This window comes from Borostomias antarcticus (genome assembly GCF_949987555.1).
Source record: "Borostomias antarcticus genome assembly, chromosome: 25".
Lineage (NCBI taxonomy): Eukaryota > Metazoa > Chordata > Actinopteri > Stomiiformes > Stomiidae > Borostomias > Borostomias antarcticus.
Window position 1 is genome coordinate 8,167,792 of NC_140258.1, and position 24,976 is coordinate 8,192,767.

At 44.0% G+C, this 24,976-nt stretch overlaps 1 protein-coding gene across 1 annotated transcript; it reads right to left on the bottom strand.

The window, feature by feature from the left end:
• Positions 1-508: 508 nt before the first annotated feature.
• Positions 509-11,106, bottom strand: valopa (vertebrate ancient long opsin a; the record flags this gene model as incomplete). The annotated part of the gene is made up of 5 exons (XM_084458554.1): positions 509-742; positions 4,363-4,596; positions 5,050-5,167; positions 6,513-6,723; positions 10,743-11,106. 5 exons carry the CDS (start codon positions 11,104-11,106, stop codon positions 509-511), a joined length of 1,161 nt encoding a protein of 386 aa, XP_084314680.1.
• Positions 11,107-24,976: the final 13,870 nt, after the last annotated feature.

Here is a 24,976-nt window from a genome sequence, read left to right on the forward strand (position 1 = left end):
CGGACAGTTAGAACCCCTAGTGGTTCGTCGGACCATCGGTTTGGTGTATTTACAGCTTAACACAGGCCAGACACGGAAAGACAGACAGACGCTTACCTACTGGGTCTGGGTAGTGCAAGCACCCTTTGCACTCTCTTTTGATGTCCATGCTGATCCTGAGGAGGACATTTTGAAGTCTAATCTTGCTCTACCAAGACAAGCTGTATGGATAGCAGCGTAAGGAGAGGGGGATCTGACAAGTCAATATTTACAACTGGGAAACTGCAGAGCTGCTAATACAGTTTTGTCATGCATGATCACATAATGTTGTTTGTGCTCTGGTTTTGGACCAGTACCATCCAGCCAGTGAAACCTGAACAGACAATCAGGGGACCACTATAGTATCTTGGCAATGTGGCAACTAGTGAGATGCAAGAGGGGGAAGCGGGGGAGAGTGTGTGAGTCTCAGAGAGACTGTGGGTCTGTCTGGGAGTTGCCGGGAGAGGAGGGTAGAGCAGGAAGGGTCATCTTACATGGGGCAGACCTTATTCTCTGGGATGGGCAGCTGGGCGAAGGAGCTGCACTCGCTGGGCTGGTCGTCGGACTTGGGCGCCATCGTGCCGCCCACCGGTATGCGGGCAGTGATGGTCGACATCTCGCCCGTGTGACTCTCCCCGGTCATGCCTGGTCGCTCAGAGGTCTGGTTGAAGTTGTCCGGTATGGTTCCCCCGCCGGTGAAGAGCTGGATCAGGCACTTCCTGAACTGGACAAAGGTCAGAGGGCGTTAGAACAGCCAATCAGGGGGCCATTGAAGATGCTGCAAGAAAAGAGAGATGCTCGTTCCTTAGAGACAAGACTTGTGTTTATATTGGACAAGGTCTCTGTTTCATATTTCGTTTGCATGATCACTGAGAGGGTACAGTAGCAACGTCAGACCTAGCAAGGAACTAGACTCAAACGAGCAGTTAGCAGATGGCTTAGCAGGATGCAGATGCATCCTACAGTACTTAGCCTCGGCCAGATGGGGGTCAACAGTACTGCTGTATGGACGTCATTTCTACCATTTGCCATTCGATGGGTTACATGGCTACAATTAGGGCTCTTCCAAGTAGGGGATCACAGCTCATTTTGGTTAAAAGTTTGATAAGAACGCTCACAGTGAGAATTCTCACAGCGCTGAGTGCATTTCTGCTCTGAGTGCTGAACAACTGCCATCTACAGTAGCACAGATAATGACAACGAATTCTGCATTTCATAGTAACAAATAAAGAACATTAGCAACCAAAATTTCAAAACATGCCAGGGAAGCCAGGAATAGGGCTAAACATGAATTTCAGTGTCCTTATCCTTTAAGGAATTCTTAAGGCAGACTGAAGTATCTGTATTTTTGGTCATGGGTCAAATCTGTGGTCATGTTTTTTTATGCATAAATATGAATACATGTTCAGTCAGTGCACTACCACTAATCTACCTACAACACTTTTGGCTGGGTAGTCAAAGAACTGAATACCTACAGTACCGTATGTTCTTATGTCAAGCAACTACAGTACAACATTGAATAACGTATGTGTCACACTAACAAGGCTCTGAACATTTTACCCTAATGGTGAAATGAATGGCTCCAGGAAAATGTCCCTAGCACTTATTCGTCAAGGCTCTTGAAAAGCTTTATCCCCAAAAGCCACTGCAAATGCACAGATTTCCTCTACTGTAAATGGAGGGACACATTTGAGGACTGGATGTGCCTTCACATGCTATACGAATGAGACAAGCCATGTGAACTCAGATGTGTTGCATTACATGAGGTGCTTGCATTTTTCCTCAAGGATAATTGGTCTTTCATCTTGTCACAAATGGCCAAGGATGTTCACAGGTTCACATGATTATAGTCTGGTTCTGCTACAGTATCTCCGGTGCTTTCTCTGCGCTATTCCGCTGCTCAGTAACTGCCTGTCTGGTGCCTGTGTGGAATGGAAGTTTTGATGGGAACTACTGCAGCGAATCAGAGGCCCTCTACTTCTAGCCCACACAATGAGGCTCCTGGGTCTCCCTGCAGCATACACGACGAGAGAGAGAGGGAGAGAACGAGGGAGAGAACGGGGAATGAAATCACATCCCAATCACCTCAGAGAGAGAGAGAGAGAGAAAGGGGAAAGGAGGGCAAGGGTTTGCTCCCTGATAACGCACTGTAAACGCAACCCTGTCAATCATACAGTATCATTCCCAAACGGTCAGTTTCATTGGGTCTTATATGATCGTACATTGGGGGGGGGGGGGGTGAGTGGGGGTTCAAGGTGGATGCCAAACCACAGAGGCACAGCTTGCTATCTCACCAGCCTTCTGGTGGTACCTGTGGTGTAGTGGAGGGTATACAGAGGTATATGCAGTAAATCCACTTCTTTATCCATGGACCCACAGTATACCCAGTTGTATAAACACCACTAATGTAAAAACGGTAACATTTCTGCTGCAGTATACCCACTTCTTTAGTCACCACACCACCCCTGGCTGATACTGTTCACTCGCACCATGGAACCACACTCCCCTAGCTTACATTTACAATAAATTACATTACACAGTCATTTAGCTGACGCTTTTATCCAAAGTGACTTACAATAATTGCATTTAAGGTCAGTGTGCTACTACGTGCCGGAACTCACAAGTGCATCTCCTTTCTGAAAGTGACTAATAGCATAATCTAGTGCCGAAGGCAAAGTGAAGAATATCAAACTAAAAATACAGTAGGTGTTTAAGAGGGAGGATCCTGGTAGTACTTCTTAAAGAGGTGAGTTTTGAGCCTGCGGCAGAAGATGGGCAGCGTCTGACAGCTATCCTGACGTCACTGGGCAGTTCTTTCCACCACTGCGGGGCCTCTCTTCCACCTTGTTATGCAACTGACCCAGAGTCAGCCTCAGCGCTGGAGGTCAGTTGACTTTTATATCAAGTTAAGCTCTTTCCAGGGAAAAAAACCAGCACTCAGGAACAGGCTAGCAGGCTAACTGTGATTTGTGTCTGATTCTACTGGATCTTTTAGAAATACTGTGACCTGTTTAGAGTCGCTGGGATGCTGAAGTGGGGCAGTGAGATGGATGAAGGTTCTCACTCGAGGGCCTACATGCTGTGCGGAGATGATGCGGAGCGTCAAGCCCACGCCAAGGCCAGGGACACATCAATGGGGCCTCTGCTACTTCTGGTCCTGAACATCATAGCTTTGAACCTATAGCACTGCTGCTCTGCCCCAGACCTTTGTAGACACCAGTCTTGACAGATTGATGTCTCTTTCTTTCTCTCTCTCTTTCAGAATGATTGCTGTGATATTTATTCATGAAAAATTGTCATGCGCCTGACAGTTGGCGTGCAATATTTTCTAAATGGTGCGCACAAGTTGTTGCACCGTACACAACTTAAGTGATTTGGTATTTTTCCATTCCATTGGAACGGTATGCCATTCAATGTTTTTCACATTAGACACCTGACTATCCAGAAGTGGGTGATTCATCATCATCTCATTCACGTCGCAGCTTAATGTCAGCATATAAAAGGCAACCATAATATGCATGTTGCAAGTTTCCATCTGCACATTGCCATCTGCATGTTAATTCTCAAGTCTGACTCACTTCAGATTTTCAGCTACTATGAACCAATTGATCATTTCCACGGATTGTTTTTCCCAATTTTATACTGGCTCACAAACGACTTCTTTTTCATTCACGGACAAACACTAACAAAAGCCGCTACCGTTTTGTTACTGTGACTTCCTCCACAAACAGTGTAGACGTGATTGATTTAAGATTTTGGGGGGTCTGTCCTTCACACGCATTATCAGCCCCTTTCCTTATGAACCACTGCCTAGACCGGCCTTGACTGTAATCCCGCATGTCAAAAGATCTCTATCTCACTGAACAGAGCAGCAGCAGGAAATGGAAGAGCCTGATGGAAACAGCAGCGATGCCGCGTTATAATTGCTACGCATACCCGAGAAGGGCTGATGTATTTTTTAAGCAGCAGTCCTAGACAATTCTGTGTTTCACGTTTCATTTATTCATACGCCATGCATTATTGAGAGACAACCTAGCACCCAACAATAGCTGCAAAAAAAAAAAAGTCCTCAAAATTTTACTCTAAAGCTTTCGCGTTGGGGGGCTTACTAGTCTGGCTCACAGCTTGGTATCTGCCAAGGGAGTTGCACTAGCCAGTCGGATTCAGATAGAGAATTCAGAAACGTATTCCCAGTTATGCTGGGGAACTGCTATCTGCTTTATGACTATACTTACTAGATACTAGAGCTAAGACTATTGTAAATTCATTTATGATTCTATTGAAATCAGCATCACACAAAGCACATTTCTGTTGCCGTGTGTCTATGTGTACTCCATTCTCTACCTGTTTATTCATGAAGACGTAGATGATGGGGTTGTAGACGGTTGCGGTCTTGGAGAAGAAGGCGGGGACCGCCGCCAGGCGGGGGTCTATGTAGATGGTGGGACAGGCAGTGACCACGATGGAGAAGGCGGCGTACGGCGTCCAGCCTACCATGAACGCCACGATCATCACCACCACCATACGAGTCACCTGTCGCTCCGGCTTCCTGGCATTACCCAGCCTGCCGTGGGACACCTGGCGATTGACAAACACTGTTGTGAGGACACCTTTCATACTGTACACTCTGTAATAAACTGAGATTAATGTATAGTATACTGTTATCAGAATCAGATTTATTGCCACGTAGTTTTTATAAATACTAGGAATTTGTTCTGGTCAGTTGGTGCATAACACTGATGGGTAGACATCATCAGACAGGGTGCAGGACAGAGACGGGACAGTGCAAATGAACAGTGCAAAATTCAAAAGGGTGTGTGATGTGTGTATATGCAGTACATGTACAGAGCGTCAATGCGTGCGCGATGTTTTTATATATACAATGTGTGTGCCGTTGTGATAAGTGTGCGCAGACTGAGCCTATGTATGTATATGTCATGTGCAAGTACTGCAAAAGGGACAAAGTCAGATGGCCGACTATACAGTGATTCCTCTCCCAGTAGTTGTATTGTCACATGCGCGCCTACTCACCTTCCTCAGCTTCCGTAGGAGCTTCATGTAACAGAAGATAATCACCCCCAGCGGCAGTATGAAGCAGGTCGAAAAGAAAGTGATGATGTAGGTGTGGTCCAAAATGTTAGTGGAGTACCTGTGGGGAAAAGAGACCGATAAACGTTCAACATCCTCACCTTTGGCTGTAATATACGCCGAACAGTTACAGGGTGGACAGTGGTGTTAGAGTTTCTAAAATGTCATTGTGAGCGAGTTGAATTAAGGGTACTGAGGCTGTGTTACTTCCATAAGAATACTGCAGGTTCCTTTTCTCTCCTGGGAGTAAAGTAGTGTACTGACTCCCAGGCACGGTGGCCAGCGACGTCTGTTAGCCTTAAAGGGGGCTTGAGGACCACCGAGCCGAAACATCTCCACCCTCAGTCCCTGCTGGCCGGTTATTGACTAACATTCTTGGTTTAATGAAGGCCTTATCGGCCTGACACAGCCAATAGGCCAGGTTCTGAAGGAATCTGAAAGGAAGTCAATGCTAATGCAGGTCAATTCCCCCGGTTGCTCTCTCAGCCAACACTTTTCGGGTAAAGTGATTCCCTTTCCTCCAGAGTACCTGGTGAAAATGATACCCTGGCGTTTCTTCTTCTTCTCTTTAACATTCACAATCCTTTGTTTTCGCGTTGCTTATGAGGAAGGGGGTGAACATAAACTGGGCATTTAAAATGCATTATGTCTATGCATGTGGCGAGGCCCGCAGCCCATCATGCACCTGTGTTTCCTCTGCGCCAGCTGTGAAGTCAAGAGTTACCCACAATGTTTTCTGACAGAACGCAAGCTGTGCAGTAAGGCAAAAGGCGGGCCAGGACATTCATACCCCTTGTCTCTGTCCTTGACTAGGAACTTAATTATATTGTCTGAACCAACACCGCAACCCCCCCCTTCCGCCCTCTCAACCCCATCTTCATTTATGGACCCGAGGCGAGCAGTCAGCCCCCCTACTTGCAGGGCTTTGATCAGCTAAACTAAACATCATTACCACAGTTCCCTGGAGGACACCGCCCACAGCACCAAGGTCAGAGATGAGTTGTTCCTTGAGAGAGTTGTTCCATCGACTTTTCCAGTGATCTCAGACTTTATGATTAGACAGTGACTATGCTTACGGAGGCTGGAAGTACTGATGTTAAGCATTTTAGCCATGAATACCTTATATTTGGGTTAGGGTTAGTGTTGGCTAGGGTGGCGGAAGAATAGCAGACACGTCTATTCTTACAGGCGCCGTGACTGTGAGGCTGCAGAAGCGGCGCTGTAATATGCAGTGTTTTTTGAGAATAGTGCTCGCGACACCAAGGTGGTGAAATTTGATTCTTGATCCTTTAGATTAAGGCTACGCAATCCCTGTGCTTTAGGACAAATCTACTAAGTGGCAGGTGTGTCCTCTCTCATCACACCGGGGGTGGGTGGGGACGGGGGGAGGGTTGGCTCTCTCTCACCAGTTTGGCTCACAGGTGGTTCCAATCTTGCTGACAGTGTAGCTGCTCCAGCCCAAGACCGGGGGGATGGTCCAGATCAGGGAGAAGGTCCAGACGAACAGCAGGCCCAGCGCCGCGTGCTTCCCCCTCAGCCGGATGTTCCCCAGGGGCCGGCAGATCACAAAGAAGCGCTCAAAGGACAGGACGGCCAGGGACCACAGGGCCACAATACCTGAGGAGGAGGAGACACAGGGGGGAAATTAGCCTTGAACTTTAAATGATGCCTTCTGAAGGGCTTAGATCTGAAACACCACTGTTAGCTCAATGTTTCTGCCCTCAACCAAAATGTGGTTCAATTACACAAAGTTAGGGCAAAAGCACAGCACACACATGATTCTTCTCCAAGCGCGCTGGGTTTTTTAAAGACAGGTGAGTTCAGCTGTGACTAAACACTGTAGCTTGAAGAGATCCCTCATCTAAGCGTAAGGTAAAAGTAATGGCACACAGGTGACTAATTTAGAGCATGTTTTTATAGTCCCATGTACATAAATATTGGTCTTTTGATGCCGTGACGACAGGTGGCTGCCTTCAAATGGACTAAAAAAATCATCTTTAATTCATGTAATAACACACTGGTTCATTATCCTCGTCTTCAGGGCAGAGCTACACTCACTCTGTCCCGTACAAACCCAGGGCTTGGTTGACACAGGGATAACAAAAGCCATATCAAAAGAGAATACAGTAATTAAATATGCTGTTGAGTGGTGGGCTTTTTCAGTGTAACATTTGAAAGTCAAAGAGCCACATTCTGTTTCTTCAGCAGTACAGAAATACACACTGAAATATGTCATTATTTCTATCCAGGCTCATCACCTAGAACATCCCTCCCATCTAGAATTCCACTCTGCCGCCACTTTCCACTTTCCTGTATGATGCACAAACACCACGGGACAACTAGGTCACAAGCAGGCTGTTAAGCACACCACACCACAAACTATTGATAAATTATTTCCCATTTTCAGCTTTTTCTGGCCAACAGATATGTTCTGTTCACAAACATGCAACTCGGCCCTTGTTCATGAGACTATGACAATGGAGTGTGTGTGTGTGTGTGTGTGTGTGTGTGTGTGTGTGTGTGTGTGTGTGTGTGTGTGTGTGAGTGGGCTGCAGTTAGCATGAGCTTGTCGCCAGACACATTGTGTACAACATTCCAAAACTTTAGAATTGAGAGTGAACGAGTGAGGTAGTGGTAGAGAATTGGACCACAGCATCCATCCAGGTGTGCTCTGCACACTAATGTGGATCACATTGTCTCATTTCTCGACATATCCATGGGAGGCATCCCATTGTCGTTAATCTCTGCCCAAAGAGCAAGGCTGGTTCAGAAGGCTTAGAGCATCTGTCTCTTCCTGGGACTAAATGAATACTAATTTGTCAACTGTTCAAAGTGTGACATTCCAAAAGCGGGAATGAGAACATTTTCCCCAAATGCATGACTTCATCTCTTATAAGCTCAATTGCACCCTCTCCTTATGAGCCAGTCATAATTTAAACAGAAAACTTGTCTCACATCTGAATATAGCCAATATACAGTATATCAATATATTCCGATATCAGACATTCTAATATATAGGTCGCCAAATCTCCCTGGACTGCCTGTGGGTTCATCATGCAAATAACCTAACTGAATGCTTTGACAAAATACTAGAAATGGTTCACCGGATTCAGTGGAATGCTATTAGCAGTCACGGTGCTAGACAAAGAGATAACCCACTTACAGTACAGTCTGCAGTGTCTGAGGGGAAGACAGAGAGATGACAGATAGAAACAGCTCATCCTGAGCTTGCTTTACTTACAGTAGCCCCCTCACTCCCTGCATGCTACTCAATGCAATGCCATGCACTCTAAAACTGTGTTGCCAGCACACGGGTAGGCGCAAAGGCATACTGCTTCATATGGTGGTCAATGCCCTTTGAACTTCCTAATATAACATTTACCCTTAGACACTTGGGAGAAAACCACACCTATGGGCTAAAAAAAAAAAAGATCATTGCCCCGACTATGAATTTGAGAAGCCTCACAACACGTCCCTAACCCCTGCCCTGAACACTCAAACAAAAGCTTCAGGAGCGAAGTGAAGTTGGTTTGATTTTGGATATTCCAGTTGGATATTCGAGGTGAACTTCACCAACGCTTTGCCGCTTATTTCGCTGACTCTACCGAAAGCCAGGTTGAAGCGGTACCGCAAAGGTCCTCAAGACGATTCTTCACAATGCAACGTAAATGTTAGGGGCCGTCTACAAATGACCGTTTTATATGACTTTTTTCAAATCTTTGATTTTCAATAGCTCTGGTACCACGTGACTCAAAAATACCAAAATAGACTCAAATTGTTCAAGGACAATTGCTGCACGAGATACACCTTAAATTTTCTCCAATTTCATCTCACATTATTTTATATTAAAGCTCATTGAGATAGCTTTTTATGGTTCATTATTCACCTTTACTTGCTATTAGTTTATGAATTGGTCTTAGCAAGACCCCAAAAATCATTTTCGTGACATGAGACTGCATGAGACCCTGTGAATTTATTATTTTAGAATTGCGATGTACTGGCTAGTACACTGGCGGGAAATCTTGTAGTGGAAACAGAAGTGACACGTCACAATATCAGGAAGACAACAAACACTTCGCCAGCGAAAAGAAATCTACATGCGAAGACCGGTATTTACCTGCGTGTTTGTTATCATTTTCCCCCCATCATTACAGCGAGTGAGTGGGGGATTATGGGAAGTGTGGTTCTTAAAATGCAGTGCCGATTTTATCACGACCAGAGGGGCTGCCAAAGTGCCGAGTTATCTCACCAGCTTTAATTTTTATCTTCCACTTTTTTTACCTTTTCTTTTAAATAGCTCTGGGACCACGTGAACTAAAGACCCCAAAATAGGCTCGTATTGTTCAGGGACATTGGCTGCACGAGGTACACCTTTTATTTTGTCCAATTTCATCTGGCATTATTTTATATGAATTTTAATTGTCATTTTTAGACCTTTTATTTTCAATAGCTCTGGAACCACGTGACCAAAACACCCAAAAATAGTCTCATATTGTTCAGGGACCTTGTCTGCACGAGATACACCTTTTATTTTGTCCTATTTCATCTCAAATGATTTTACATAAATTTTAATTGTCATTTTTAGAACTTTTCTTTTCAATAGAAAAAAAATAAAAGAAATTTGGTTCTTGAAGTGGTGTTTTTACAGCGAACTTTTAACATTGAGACTATTTTGGGGTCATTCGGTCAGGTGGTCCCAGAGCTACTGAAAAGAAAAAGTCTAAAAATGACAATTAAAATTCATATAAAATAATGTGAAAAGAAATTGGACAAAATAAAAGGTGTATCTCATGAAACCAATGTCCCTGAACAATATGAGACTATTTTTGGGTGTTTTGGTCACGTGGTTCCAGAGCTATTGAAAGGAAAATGTCTAAAAATGACAATTAAAATACATATAAAATCATTTGAGATAAAATTGGACAGAATAAAAGGTGTATCTCATGAAGCCAATGTCCCTGAACAATATGAGACTATTTTGGGGTCATTCGGTCACTGGTCCCAGAGCCCAAATGACGGTCTTGAGGACCGTTGGGGTAGGAGCTCTCAACCCCGGCTTTCGGTAGGGTACAGTCGGCGAAATAAGCGTCAAAGTGTCGGTGAAGTTCACCTCCAATATCCAACTGGAATATCCAAAATCAAACCAACTTCACTTCGCTAGTTTCAGGGTGGCCTCAAGAAGTGAAGTTTGTCATTATTATAATGTAATGTATTGGCTTTGAGATGACTAGTTTGTGTTGGAGGGTCAGGTTATCCCAATAGCCTACATTAATTAAAATGGGCCTAGTAGCCTATCACAGAGTTTAAATCATAATAGTATTGTACATTAATTGCTGCATAATAGCCTACAATAGTGAGAGTAAGGTAGTGAACAATAACCCTACCCCATGTGGACTAACAGTCACTAATTGATTATCAATTGATTGGCTACTGACAGATGTAGGCCTAATCTAGCCCAACTTGGTCCATTTAAGAATCTATGAAAATGATTGTTATAGTTTTTCTGTAGTTTGCCGCCAATGAGTGCCAAAAGCCCCGACACTGACACCTGCAGCAATTTTGAAGTTATGCACGCATCAAGTCACCGCCACACTCAACAGTTAGAAAGTCCTCATTCATTGGTAGACTAGACTTACCGAAATAGGTGACAGCAAATCCCTCCAAAACGCAAGCCCATCTTCCCAGGAAGAAATAGCCCCTCGCATTTGTTAAAAAGCTAATTAGTCCACCAGTAACGGACACTAGGAAATCGGCGATAGATAAATTAACTATGATATAATTCAAAGGCTGTCTCAGCTGTTTGAACTTAAAAGTGACAAACATTACAGTGAGATTTTCGCACAGAGACAGAGATGTTACCACAAACATCACAATTGCCAAAATTGTGAAATTCCATGGTGCAATATTACTCAGTGGACCACTAAATGGATCTTCTGGTTTCGAGATCTCTGCGGCCTCGGTATATGAAACACCGTTTACTGGGACTCTTAATGTATCCATTGTCCATGTCCAAATAACTTTCTGGTGACCTAAAATAGTTAAAGTCTTGCTCAACGAGGTAAGGAATCTGCAAAAATGTGGTCCATGGCTCTCAAGTTCACAACTTCATTGGGAGTCACTCCTCGAGACAACTTTCATTCGCAGGTAAAACGCATCTTTTTAAAACACTGTCTGAATCAGCGTCCATCCTTTGAATTCTCGACTTGTCTTTGGAAAAGAGAAAGTTAATTTCTTAAAGGCCACTTTTTGGATGCAAGAGCACTGACCAAAGCGACGCACCCTGTCGAGATCGGCTCTGTTCAAAAGAGTGAATCTACATATCGAAGAATAGCAAAAGCAAGATGAAAGACCAAAGACACTGCGCAATATAGACGAATTATTTGCGAGTGAATGAATGCGGGCTGAATCGATGTACTGAAAACCCATACCAGCATGTGAATAAATGAGTGATGAGCAGCAGCATCTTGGAAGCTCTTATATAGCCCGTGGTCCTCGCTACAGTTCGAGCATCACTCCTGCCTCGAGGAAACGCGAGATGCGCCCTCCTCCTCCTCCTCCTCCTCCTCCCAATTCTCCACACCTGTCAGACGCGTGCAGACATTGACGGACAGCTTGGTCTGACAGCTTGGTCTGTCCATTCTCCAAGCGTAGGGCGCTAATACACTCACGACTTTCGCTTTTTTAAATCCCAAACTATTAGGCTGGTCATTGCTTGTGATAAATCAGAGGTTGGTTAAAAGAAAAAAATCCATGCGCGACAAGAATAATTCAACCATGTTTTGACAGCGAGCACATGACACAAAGTGCTCAGTGTTGTCTAAGCTAGAGTTTGAAATCTTGAGAGAGATCTTAACCAAATCACCAGGCATACGAATAAGGCTACACTATATGCAGGAATGAAGTTGTATTTTTCTGTTGCAGATTAACAAGATTAAGAATAAATTGTGAGCAGGTTAAGATTGGACTAGCCTACATTTTCCTCAAACCCCCTCGTGTCCCAGCTTTGCCCACCCTTTGATCTAGTTCCTTAGTGCCAGCCCTCCATCTTGTCACATCTCAATGCCCATCTACAGAAATTAAGATTTATTGCTTTTACTGTCCCTGTCCCTCCAGACCTTGCCTTTTTTGTTTGCAGGCAGGGGTGTAAATTTACTTTTTGGCTCACGGTGAGTCACCTGCAAAGGGGACTGTAGATTAAAAAATCTACCGGCCAAGTATAGCCTATATATTTTTCAGATAGCCTTCCAAAATCTAGTCGCCAATTGGAAATTTTACATGCATTTGGCCGGTGGCAGGTGTTAATTTTCAGCCCTGTTTGCAGGTGTTTTAAAACTTCACCTGTCCAAGCTCCTCCTGGTTCTTTTCCAATTAGGCTATAGATGGACAGAGCTGTGAAGCTCACTAGTTATTCATACAGTCAGAGTGAATGATCTACAAGATCATCTTTAGTGGAAATAACAACTCTCAAGCCCACCTGCCACCACCACACACACGCACGCACACACGCATGCACGCGCGCGCACACACACACACACACACATGTTTACCATGCTTCCACACAGGTGGACAGATGCAGCCAGCCAGTGACCTGTGGAATTGGCTGATTCAGTGTTCGCTGGGGGCTTGGGATTGGATGGGAATGTGAAGGCCGAAGGTGACAGCGTACGTGGGGGAAATGTTGAGGGGACAGGGCCGGTGTGTCCACCTACATCTCCATGGTCAGTGGATGTATAGTTTTTTTTTCTGTTGGGGGATACTAGCAAAATGATTGGTTAGTATGAAAACAAGAAGCTTCTGGCAAGTGCAATAAAACCCACACTATGCAATGGCATACACATACAGGTGATTAGAAAACATGAAAATTCAACAGAATTATTTCTGTTGAATTTTCCCATTCCCATTTCTTGTGCTTTACCATTCAGTCCCTTCATCAGTCACAGGAGATGCCATACAGAAGCTACTAAATCTTGCTCTATTGGACATTGCTTTTATGTTTACTTCATGTATTCTATATCTATTTCCAAGATATTTCCAGTATATATACTATATATATATATATATATATATATATATATATATATATATTGTCCTTTTTTGAAACAGTGAATACTTTCAAAATCACAGGCTGCCTCCGCTTCACTTCATGGTCAGGGTACCTGGTATATTTTCCTCACAGTAACCAACCCCCCCAAGCCCCTGCTCCACTCCTTGTTGCTCGCTGCACATCAGTTGACGTTCCATTAAACGGACTGACTCAAGGAACTTCTGGAATGATCACTCCAGGGCTGAATGGATTTGTGACCTCTGGTACCTTCTAGCTGTATAGCTAGCCGTATCCCCCTAGTGAGGTCCAACTGAGGTAGAGACACCCTACCTCCTTCAGCTCCCTCTTACCAGCCCAGCACCGACATTTCTCCTGAAATGTTCATTCCATAAGCCAATCTTTTTACTCACAGAGCTAATCCATCCCCTCTTAAGAGCCTAGTGAAAGTGTTTCAGATTCATGGTGAATTTGGAATTCTCTCAATGGCTTATGTGGCCATGTAAGGGAAATACGGTAGGGAGGAAGAGGAGGTTGTGTGTGCTAGGAATTCTAAGCAGATCAGGCAGTGTTCTCGCTGTGAAATTCCTCAAAGTAAACTTTGCTTAAAGCCTCCTTGGAGACTGGTGAATGTAATGCCGCTGCACAAAAGGACTGGGTCCAATTACGATGTAATTACAAGGTACACCTGCTCTCCCCTTAAGATCTGACCCGTGTCACATGACTCGCATGTGCAGCGTTGCTACAGGCAACGTGTCAAAGTGGAGGTCACGTTGATTCATTTTTACAAGATTCAAATAGCTGATCAATATTTCCCACCAGCCACTTCGATCTTGGTGATGACCCCTGTCATCCTCCTGCACTGATCCCAGAAAACAGTGCTGATCCATGGGTTTGAGTAATGTTGATTGCCGAAGGCCTTCAGCTGGTTGAACAATATACAGTAGATATGGAGAGGTCCAATGGTCTGTCTAGTATTACCTTTTACTCCCCCAGGGACACAGCACGAGTTCATTATCCTCAAGTACTTTAAACATCCCTTCATGCACTACCTGTTTTCTTAAAGGAGAATGCTCGTTTTTGACAACCTGGACCTTATTTACGACATATTATAAGACGTTTGACTCACTGAGATCACTTTGGTGTAGTTCGGAGGCATGTAGAATAAATTTAAAATCCAGCGCGAGCCAGTATATCCATGTAATGGCGGTGGACGGGGCACCGAGAATGCAGTTTCTAAAAATCTATTTTCGGTCGCTAAACGGTTGTTTTCATCAATCTGATTTTATGAATCGACAGTTGTGATTCCCCAAAGCGAGGCCTTGTTGTGGTTTTCAAATACGTAGTCTTCAGCCTCTGTAATATGATCTTTAAACGCCTTTCCCCACTTGCTCCAGCACGCATGCGCACAGGCCAGCGCGCAGACTGGCTATTCTCCATCTGTAGGCTACACTCGCGGCTCACATTCTCTATGCTACGATCGGATTGTTGGTGCCTAGAATATTTGTAATGTGTTTACTTGAATAAAAATATTTTGGGAATTGTATTATATTGTGGATAGTATATGTTTTTCTGTATGAATAGCAGTAGTTTGAGGGGACAAAATGAGGACAGACTTCATAATACTGTCTAAAATGAACATTGGAGATGTATTGAGCGAGTATGCGGTAGCTGCATACAGTACTGTTTACAGTAAAACATTTTGATGCGCTATGGGCTCAGTTTTTGATATTTCAAAAATCTGTGAAGATCGTTTGTGGAGGACAGTCTGAAGATTTGGTATAGCATTTGGGGTGTCAATTGACCAAAAAATGTGGGAGGAGAAGGGTTTGATAGGTTTTACAGCTTTTGAGAAAAAACAAGTGATGGACTTCATAATTCCTTCCAGCTCAAAGCATATGGAAGTTTCTGCTTACTTGGGCCTACATTTTGGTGGTGGTTGCAAAGTGATAGCACATACGGCTGATTTGTTATGATTTTTAAAAGTTTTAAAATGTAGGTGGTTGCTGTAGCGCCACCATCAGGACTATTGGCTCAATGCCAGTTGAGGCATAGGACTGAACCTATGTGCAAAGTTTGGTGATTCAGATTCAGAATATTGGGAAATACAAGGGGGACCAGCAGTTGAGGCTGCCCGGCCCCTAAAAATCAATACTACACTAATCTGTAATTATAGAAACATTTTCTGACTGATCCCTTCTTCATTTTTTATTAATTATTATTGATTAACAGCGTCATCATAAACATTGTCTAAGGAAACAGCTTTTCCCAAGGTCTCCATGATCTTACATAACTCAGTCCTGAACTGGGGATTTACCTGACTGAATCCTCAGGTAGCAAAGAACCAGGCCAGGTCCTGCCTGGCTTATGTGCGTGGCCGGCTTGTTTCTGTTCAGGACTGGTAGGACGGAAGCTAGTCATGCCACTGAAATAGCTGTGAATTGAAATTACATTAAATAATGTTTTATAAATTAAGATAGGTATTGTCGCCTGGACACATCAGTTCCAATGCTTTCAATGCTAATCCATCACATAGGAGAGGTAGGGGTACACAGGTTTCCCCTACTGTGCCAGTAGCCAAATGGAACCTCCAAATGCGCTTGTGTGAGATGAGATAACTTCACACCACCAGGTGGTAGTAGTCTGTATCATTAAGGGAGGAATGGATGTCGACCGGATGTATAAAATGTAAACAACAGCATTTGTTTAGCTACATTTAGACTAGAATAATTTTGCTCATTTTATTGGATTTTAGGGCCATTTCTATTTTATATTAATATTTTAAGAAAATTGCATCTATTTTTTTCTATAGCTTATCTGAAATGTGAAACTGGCAGAATTGGAACTGCATTACTTAAAGAAGCGAAGAACTTTAATACATTTTAAAACTTTCCAGCCTGAGTAGTTTAAAGGAGTAGTAAAGGGAAAATGCATGTTTAGCCCTGTTTTAGGGTTACTTATGATCATATACAATGATTCAGATCAAAACGTTGACAAAACTAGCATTTTCGAGAAAGTTGATAATTGCTCTACCACCATTTTGATCATACAATGGATGTGGATGGGCATCTTGAAAAAGCATTCAAAAACATTTTAAACTCTCGATTTCAAAGACAAGAAGCTCACCGAGGGAGTAATTTGTGTCCGTTGGTGTTCTGACATCAAATTCGCCGCAAAGTATGAATCCTGTAGGGTTTTATTGATCATTTTATGAAATCCATTGACTTTATTGACGCAACCATTGTAGATGTGTAGATCAATCCGCAGAGGTGATTCAGGAAGCGGAACTACTTACGGTAGCTATTGTTATTGTTTATGTTGCTAGGCTACCTAGTTTTCGGAAGTTTACAGACATATGTGCTGCGACTAAATAGTTCTATGCTAAATATTTTAAAAAGCCTTTCCAGATTAACTAGAATCTTACTTTATGCGAATTATATGTCACAACGCCAACTAATACCTCGGTGAGTTTCTTGTCTTTGAATGCAGCTGACGGCTAACTATGGCTCATTCACCTCCATGTATTTCCAAATACGCGAAAACAACGGCAGTGAAAAACAATCAGAGTCTGGTAATGATGAGTTTGTAACCCCGATAGTGTATTCAGCCTGTTATTTTGACTATTTTGGTTCTTGAAGTGGTGTTTTTACAGTGAATTTTTAACATTGAAGTCAACGGGCACTTCCGCATCCGCACCCCAGACTGACCAATATGGCTGCCAGGTGAATAAGGCGAATTGAAACCCAGAAATTGGATGTGAGTACAGATAAACACTGGGAAGATTAAGAGCAAGCAGAGCGTGCCAGAATGTGCAGAATACAGACAGTGAATTGGTGTTGATGTATGACCCACTCTGTGCTCTTCCGTTAACTGGATAAGTTGTAAAAGAGTATCAACACAGAGCACAAGCGATGACTGTAGCTGAGTATCTACAAGGTAGGATGTTTAAACTTTCTTATCTGTGACTCAGAGGGATCTAACACTGACACGGTAATAAAGGTGGCCATAAGTTTTCTAAGTGTGTGTGTGTGTGTGTGTGTGTGTGCATGTGTGAGCCATTTATACTAAAAAAGTTAGACTGAAATAGTGTCAGATTTCTCTTCCTACCTATGGCCCTAGTACCAAACAGGGTTCGCTATGGTCAACTCTTGACTTCCCTCCCACCCACAATCCAATTACTTCAAATTAAATTGAATTTGCGCCGATCCAACGCCGTCTGACCGCAAATGCCCATTGACTCACCAGCCCTCAGGTGTGTAAAAGAGTGATGACCTACAGTATGGCAGAGCCTCAATATCATCTGTCCACCATGAACTCCACCTTTTAAACATCAAATGGCCAGGTCGGATGCTAGGTGTTTGTAGGCGGGTGGTAGGGAGGAGGGGTGAGGCTGGATAATGTTTTGACAACTTCTTTTTGATGACACTCCCGTCTTTTTCATAATGTCTGCCTCTGGTTGGCATTAAACGTCTGCCTCTCTCCTGGGCAGCGAAAGACGCTGTGCGGGTTAATTTGCATGGCTTTTATCTACCACATGAGACGGCCAGACAAGCCCCCATCAGTAGATAAGCGTCAGTCAGTGCCTTTCAAAGAATCCAGAGCAGGTAGGGAAATGGACTGGCATCTATCCCCCAGTTAGTTGAATGGCAGTACCAGAGAAGGTGGAAGCACAAGCCATGGAACGGTGGAAATAGGATGGAAGCAGGATTTGATGTCTACCATTATGATTGACCACAGGAGTGCTCATCCTCATCCCCCATGCCCAATTAAACCCTTTAATGAATATGAAATTTAAATAAAATTAAAAAAAGGTTTGAAAAGTTCAACGTTACTCCTCCCATTCGCTGGGCTGGGCTGCAACCTGATATCACACAATATCGTGGCATAGTTATGAAATGTAATCTATGATTGAGTGTAACATGCCATGTTCACCTATATTGGTGAATTTCTGCAAGGGTGTGATCTTAACAATACAGAACTCATGCCAAAATGCCACTCTCCTAACAGACAGGCCTATAATTGCTCCTTTGTAATGGTCCACAACACCGTGCATTAAACATAATGATAACATGGAAACGGCCTATAAAAATTGTAACCTTTACGATCATATGGGAAAAGGGCGCTGGGTGTTAAACTGTTCATATTGTACAGTATGTAGTAACCTTTAGGGCGGCTATGCTGAAATGGAGCCGCGGTATTAAAACAGTTCATTTGGTGTAAAATGACAGTCAGGCAGCACTTTCCAATCAGAGAGCCGCTATAGTGGTGTACCCTAACGGCCCTCCAGCCCTACCTCAGCATATGTCAAGGGGAAAGTATGGTCCATTCCATACACCTCCTCACTTCCCACCATCTCACACATTTCCTCAACCTGGGTACATTACACAACTGCCGTGTGACCGTGTTACAGATACAGACAGTGACCTACAGCTCCCCATGTTTGTGTGTGTGTGTGTGTGTGTGTGTGTGTGTGTGTGTGTGTGTGTGTGTGTGTGTGTGTGTGTGTATGTATGTGTGTGTGTTGGTCAGATCTAATGGTTGCTAAATGAACGTGGCCTTAGGAAAGGAGCTGGAACAGCTGTCTGTCTGTGGGGACCTTCAGCACTGTGGGAGACCCAGACCATGTGCACCCTGATGTGCGTCGCCTCCTGTGCAGACACACTTCCAAGAAACCCAAATTCATCCCCATGCCAGTGTGTTAGTGTGTGTGTGTGTGTGTCTGTGTGTGCATTTGTCTGTGTGTGTGTGTTTGTCTGACTGTGTGTGTGTGTGTCTGACTGTGTGAGTGTGTGTGTGCATGCTTCATTATTACACAGTTACACTTTCAGAACATTTTTAGCAACTTTGCCAATGACATTGAAGAGCTGCGACCATTTCTCATTGAACCATTTCTTCTTTACCTGTGAAACCTTGAAACATCTAATTCATTGATGCTGTTTTGTGTACCATTCCAAATTCATAAATATACTCTTCAGCCTTGAAATTCCCTAGATAGCCCCTATTGAAGGCCTCTATTGAAGACCTTTGAATGAAAATTCAGGAGCAATGTCAAAGGGGGGTTGGGAACGCGCCTGGGGACAGGAAGACCAGACAGTTCTCAGAAAATCAGGCCAGTCACAGCTGTTAGCCCGGAGACCTGAGAGAAATGGGGCAGAGAGATGTTGATGTGTGGCTGTGGATAACGCCCATGTGGCACCTCGGTAACCCTCCCCAATGCCCCCCCCCCCGTCCACCTCATGCCACATGGGGACCCGGCAATGTCCTTCATACTGCCCGTCTAACAAGCTCAACCCTTCCCCACCTAGCGTTGGTGCAAGGTTACACATCCGCCACTTCTGCAACTGTGATGCTCCCCCCAACGTGCCGTACCAGTCCAGAACAAAAGGCCAACAAAATCATCAGCAATTAATCATATTCATTCTAAGTTTTCAAAAAGCAAATGGCTGCAAGATCTTAAGCAGAGAGAGTTGAGCAGATTGAGGCGATTGATCAACCGCCGTCTTGGAGCTGGAGTGTAGCTCTATAGCTAAAGGGCTAATGAGCCAGTCAAGTGGATATCCTTTAAAAATGTGTCTGTAGCACTCACTTTGCAGATGCACTCAGATAAACTGTGAGTAAATTAATCTTCTACTCTCTTTCCTCTTACCTCGACTTAATTGACCAGAGGAACTTCAATAACCATTGTTGGGCAATATCAATGTTACTGGACAAAGACAAAGGTTACTGGACAACAGTATTATCTGCCGCATTTCTCTGAAGAAAAAATAAAATAGTGTTTATTTGACTTGCTTTAGTTGCTTATTTATTTAGTATTGTGTATCCTGTGAGTATCCCGTGAGCCTAAACACTTTAATTATCTGTGTATGTCACAGTCTGGTTCCCCCTGCTCTGTGTGGAACCAGAGGAAGTCTGCATTTTCCCCTTCCTATTAATGCTCTCCACAACCATAAAAGCAGACACAGGGCGGTCACTGTAAGTGATTACAAGAGTGCGGCTAGTGAGAGAGTGTGATCATGTGTATGCGCATGTTAGCATGTTTTCGCGTGTAGTTACACACATAAAGTTCATTAACATATGACACAAACACCACCAAGGACAGAAAGAATAGCACACCAGCATGGCAGGCTGAAGCATGCATGGTTAGGTAATGTAGACAACAGCCCCTCCCCTCGACGGACTCAGGCACACAGTCCTCATGTGAATTCATGAGGCCTCGCTGGTCGTCTCTTAGTGACAGCTCCTCTGGCGGGGACATCTAATAGTGTGTGAATCCTTCTCCCTGAGGACTGGGCCTCCAATGGAAATTGGGAATTTCACGTACACCGTACACTATGACCGGTCACTCAGACTCGGCAAATTCAATTTAAATCCTTGACGTTGTTTTAAAGCAGAGTGGAAATGCAAGGCAGTAATGCTGCTCCTCTGAACCACCTCTGAAGGAGTGAATGGAACAGACAAGGGGTCGATGAGTTGGAGAAAAAGACTGCCTTTAATAGGTAATCCCCATCCCCTGCTGTCTCACCTCAAGTCAATCTTTAAGGTTACGATGTTCTTTGTTCAACCACTTATTCAGTTTAAAGTTCTGTTAAAGCAATACATCGCGATATTTGGACCTTTACAAACATGTTTGGTGCTAATTCTCCAATTAGATTTACTATAAGTAAGCTGAATCGTCCAAACAGTTTACTAAGAAATATAATACATTGACATTTATTACCTTTTAAAACTCGCGCCCCTGGGACGCAGCATTCAGTCGAAGTGCGCATGCACAACGTTGTGCTTAAACAACACAGGAGTAGCTAGCTATTCCGGCGTCTATGGATATCATTCGTTTCTTAGCTCAATGATATCATGGCGGAGGTGAGAAAACCAAAGCGAAACATCACGGAGGATGCCTTCAGCATTTCTGGACGGATCTCATCAGTCCCTGGGGCTTTGCCACTGTGGAGTTGTATGACTACCTCAGTGACCTCCTCCACGGAAATTGACGATGACCCCCCATCATCTTCCGGCTCTGCCTCAATCGTAGAGGGTGGATTAGTCGGGTTCAGGAGTTCCTCAAAGTGCTCCTTCCAACGCTCAACAACCTCCTCAGTTGAGGTCAGCAGTGTCCCTTCCTTGCTGTATACAGCTTGAATGGTCCCCCGCTTTCCCTTCCTGAGGTGTTTGATGGTCTTCCAGAAACACTTTGGTGCCAACCGAAAATCCTTCTCCATGGTTTCTCCGAACTCCTCCCACACCCGCTGCTTTGCCTTGGTCACAGCCGAAGCCGCAGCCCTCCGGGCCAATCGATACCCTACAACTGCTTCTGGAGTCCCCCGGGCTAACATATCCCGGAAGGCCTCCTTCTTCAGTCGGACGGCTTCTCTGACCACCGCTGTCCACTACCGTGTCCTAGGGTTACCACCCCTTGAGGTACCTATGGCCCTCAGGCCGCAGCTCCCAGCCACAGACACATATGTCTTACATATATTTGTCTTTTTAGAATGGTGGTCTTTTGAATGGCTCTTGGACTGTTGCTGTCGCTGGGGGCAACCACACCCGCATCTCATTTCCCAAGACGTCTCTAGGTGCATTTCAAGAGGATATTTAAGGGGAAGTGCTGACAACTCCAGCTATCATTACCATGGTTACGCTGCCACCTCTGCTCATTAGTGTTAAACCTAAGAGAAAAATAAATAAATAAATAAATAAATAACAAAAGGCTTGTGAGAGTGTGATGTTAAAGCTTCACACAGTTCACCAGTTGCAGGTGGTCTATTGCTGATGTTGGGGGGTAGCTCCATTAGTGCCCAGCTGGGTAGGAGGTGAACACCAGTGATCCTCCACTGTACTGATCCAGACCAAACAAGGTTAGCCTGCAGCAGGTCAACTCAACAGCCCCAGTTCTCTTTGAACATGCACTTATCCCCTATAGTACTGGAGAGATATGACATACGCGCAGGGGCGGACTGGCCTTCGGGAGCACCGCACACACACACAGTCATAATATTAAAAACAAGAATGAAAATCAATAAATTCTCCAACACTTAATTAATACAACCCAGCAGAATCCAAGGATGGCTTCATAGATCAGTTGTAGGATTGATGTACAGGCACACATAGCGCCACAGAGATTTATTCAAGTACCCATGCATGTGCACAGGTAATTCAGATAGCTCTATCGATCCCGTCGAGAGCTCAGTGTGGCTTACATGCAGAACATGACACAGACTGTTGTGACAGAGCTCAAGTGAGCTGTACAATACCGTCATAAGAAGCTCATTTAGAGGGCTCATCTAACTCAAGGCTTTCAAGACCACTCATTCCTCCAATACCATGCAGTGGATCAACACCATACATGTTGAGTGTATTCCTTTGGTATGGCACTACCCTGGCTCCAGCCCCTAAATCTGAATTTTATAAATGTGATTTAGGGTCTGGAAAGATCTCCTCCAGAATGATTTCTCAGTTGGAATTCCAACCAGGCCAATCAGCGTCCTTTGAATGCGATGACATAATTAAATTGCGCAATGTAATTGGATAGGGGATTAAATAATCGCCGAGGACTCCCTTGCCGATTCCCATCTCGGAAAACAGCTGCAATGGGAGGCTGCTCGGACTGAATAATGAAGTGAAATAATCAAAAATAATCTGGGTACTTTATGGTCATTAGATGGATGATAGTGAAGTGGCCCTAACTTTGAAAGAGAATGGATGCACACAGTCTGACACAGAGCATTCCCTATCTGCCCATTGCATGCAACTAAATCATGTACCTCTCCAATATTAGTTCCACAAGAATGGATGTTTCAACTGGTCGTTTAGCGCCTGCATCGCCCTTGAACTGGGCACATATAGATTGGTGCAAATCAATAGATACACTATGTTCAATTTCGGTTCTTTCATCAACCAGATAGAACTGGGGACCTCACTACAGAATGATCTACAGTGCAGTAAAACATGCCAATATGTGGCTCGATCTGAAAATGATTTATTAGACGACTTTGGGATTGTGGATGTTCGGAAATCGGTTCAGTAAATCAGTGAGAAATATGCAAGGAAGGTCCAAATAGTTCAATTAATTTGTGTTGAACCTGGCCTGAAGTGCTCCATTCTCGATTGTTCTATAGGTTTGAGGATCAATCAATCAATCAATCAATCAATCAATCAATCAATCAATCAATCAATCAATCAATCAATCAATCAATCAATCAAAGCTTTATTTGTATAGCGCATTTCATACCCAGAGGCAACACAATGCGCTTTACAGAGAACAAGGGAGGTGGGCAGACGTCCCACCCCTACATATTCCAGAGGGAAGCAAAGGATTAGTATGTGTCCTCATGTTGCAGTGCATCCTCAAGGATCTCTTTGTTTACCTAGGCATTGAGAGAGTTGTCCGAATTTTAAGCTCTACAAACATTATGTCATGCCTGGCCTGACTGTGCATTCAAGGTAAATAGTTATTCTCACTGAGCAGCAAAGGTTCAATAGAAGATGTCAGTTTGATGTTGTAAACCTGAGCACAAATGATAATCGAGGTGTAATCAATTCAATGGGGTGAATCAATAGGCACTGGTCTTGCTGGAATGATACACAATTGTCAAAACTTGAAGACAGACATATGATGACATTTCTTTGGCATACACGATCACAATCAAAACAGCGTTCTCTCCCCCATCACCTCTTCCTTCTTTTGGCAGGATGGCACAATGAGATGTTTGCTGACCTAAACTAAATAGTAGCCCACTGGGAGCTCTTGGAGAGCTGCTAGCATCCGACATGTTACTCCATATGCCATCATCCCTCAACCATTCGGCACCTATGATCAGCTATGGAATTGCTGTGGCCATCGCACAATGAAAGTAAAGAGAGACAATACAGACAAATGGCACAATTAGATCATCAGTGGACAGTGTCTGCTATGATCTGAGCATATTTCACAGCCATCTAGCCTGATAGGCTATATGTATATGTTTGCAAAACACTATAGACCTTTAATGAATGGAGACGGAGCCTTGGCTTCGGTTTCTTTATTTTCGAGACTTATAGATCTTAATTTGAGGCCTAAATCAGAAGGCTGCTTGGCTGGCACTTGTTTCTTTGTCCAGCAAAGGTATTACGATGAGACTAGCCTAATTAATTACAGCAGAGATGCTGGCTGAACGGGGGCTGGCAGCCAGCGTCCAGGCAGCTGAGGACCCCTCCCTGTGAAACTGTCCCCACCAGTTCATCTCTATAAGGGCAAACGAGCTGTCAAGCTGGCCACAAATTCAGTTCTCTGGAGGTGCCCGTCACCCCTGCATGGTGTGGACCAACCAACCACCGCCACTCTGCGCCGACCCCATCGCACTAGGTTATCGACCGATAACACAGAAGCTAATTGCTTCTTAAAAAGGAAAAAGATGTAGTCCTTAAAATCGTTGATTAAAAACGTAGTTCTGCAAACTTGCCCAGTTGGCCAAAAGGGATGACTTTGGTAATGGGAACAGGCATATTAATCAGGTAATTATGACCGACCTTGTTAACAGCACACAATAGACTTTGCTGTTGGGATTCTCCACTCATTTATCTTCATTCTGCTTCTTCTTTGCCTAATCCTTCATCTGGTTTCCATTCATTAACTTATCTACGTTGGCATTACACTACCCAGTTTATCTAAATACTACTGCTACCTGCACAAGTTAGCATTGTGAGTACAGTACTGTGAATGGCTTCAAAGAAGAAGCTAACCCTGGAGTACTGTACTTCTCAACTTGTCAAAGACGACCCAAGCACTGCTGGCTGGCCTTTGCATGTCGAGGAAATCTATCAAACTGGGACTCTCAAGTTGGACCATGGAGGTAT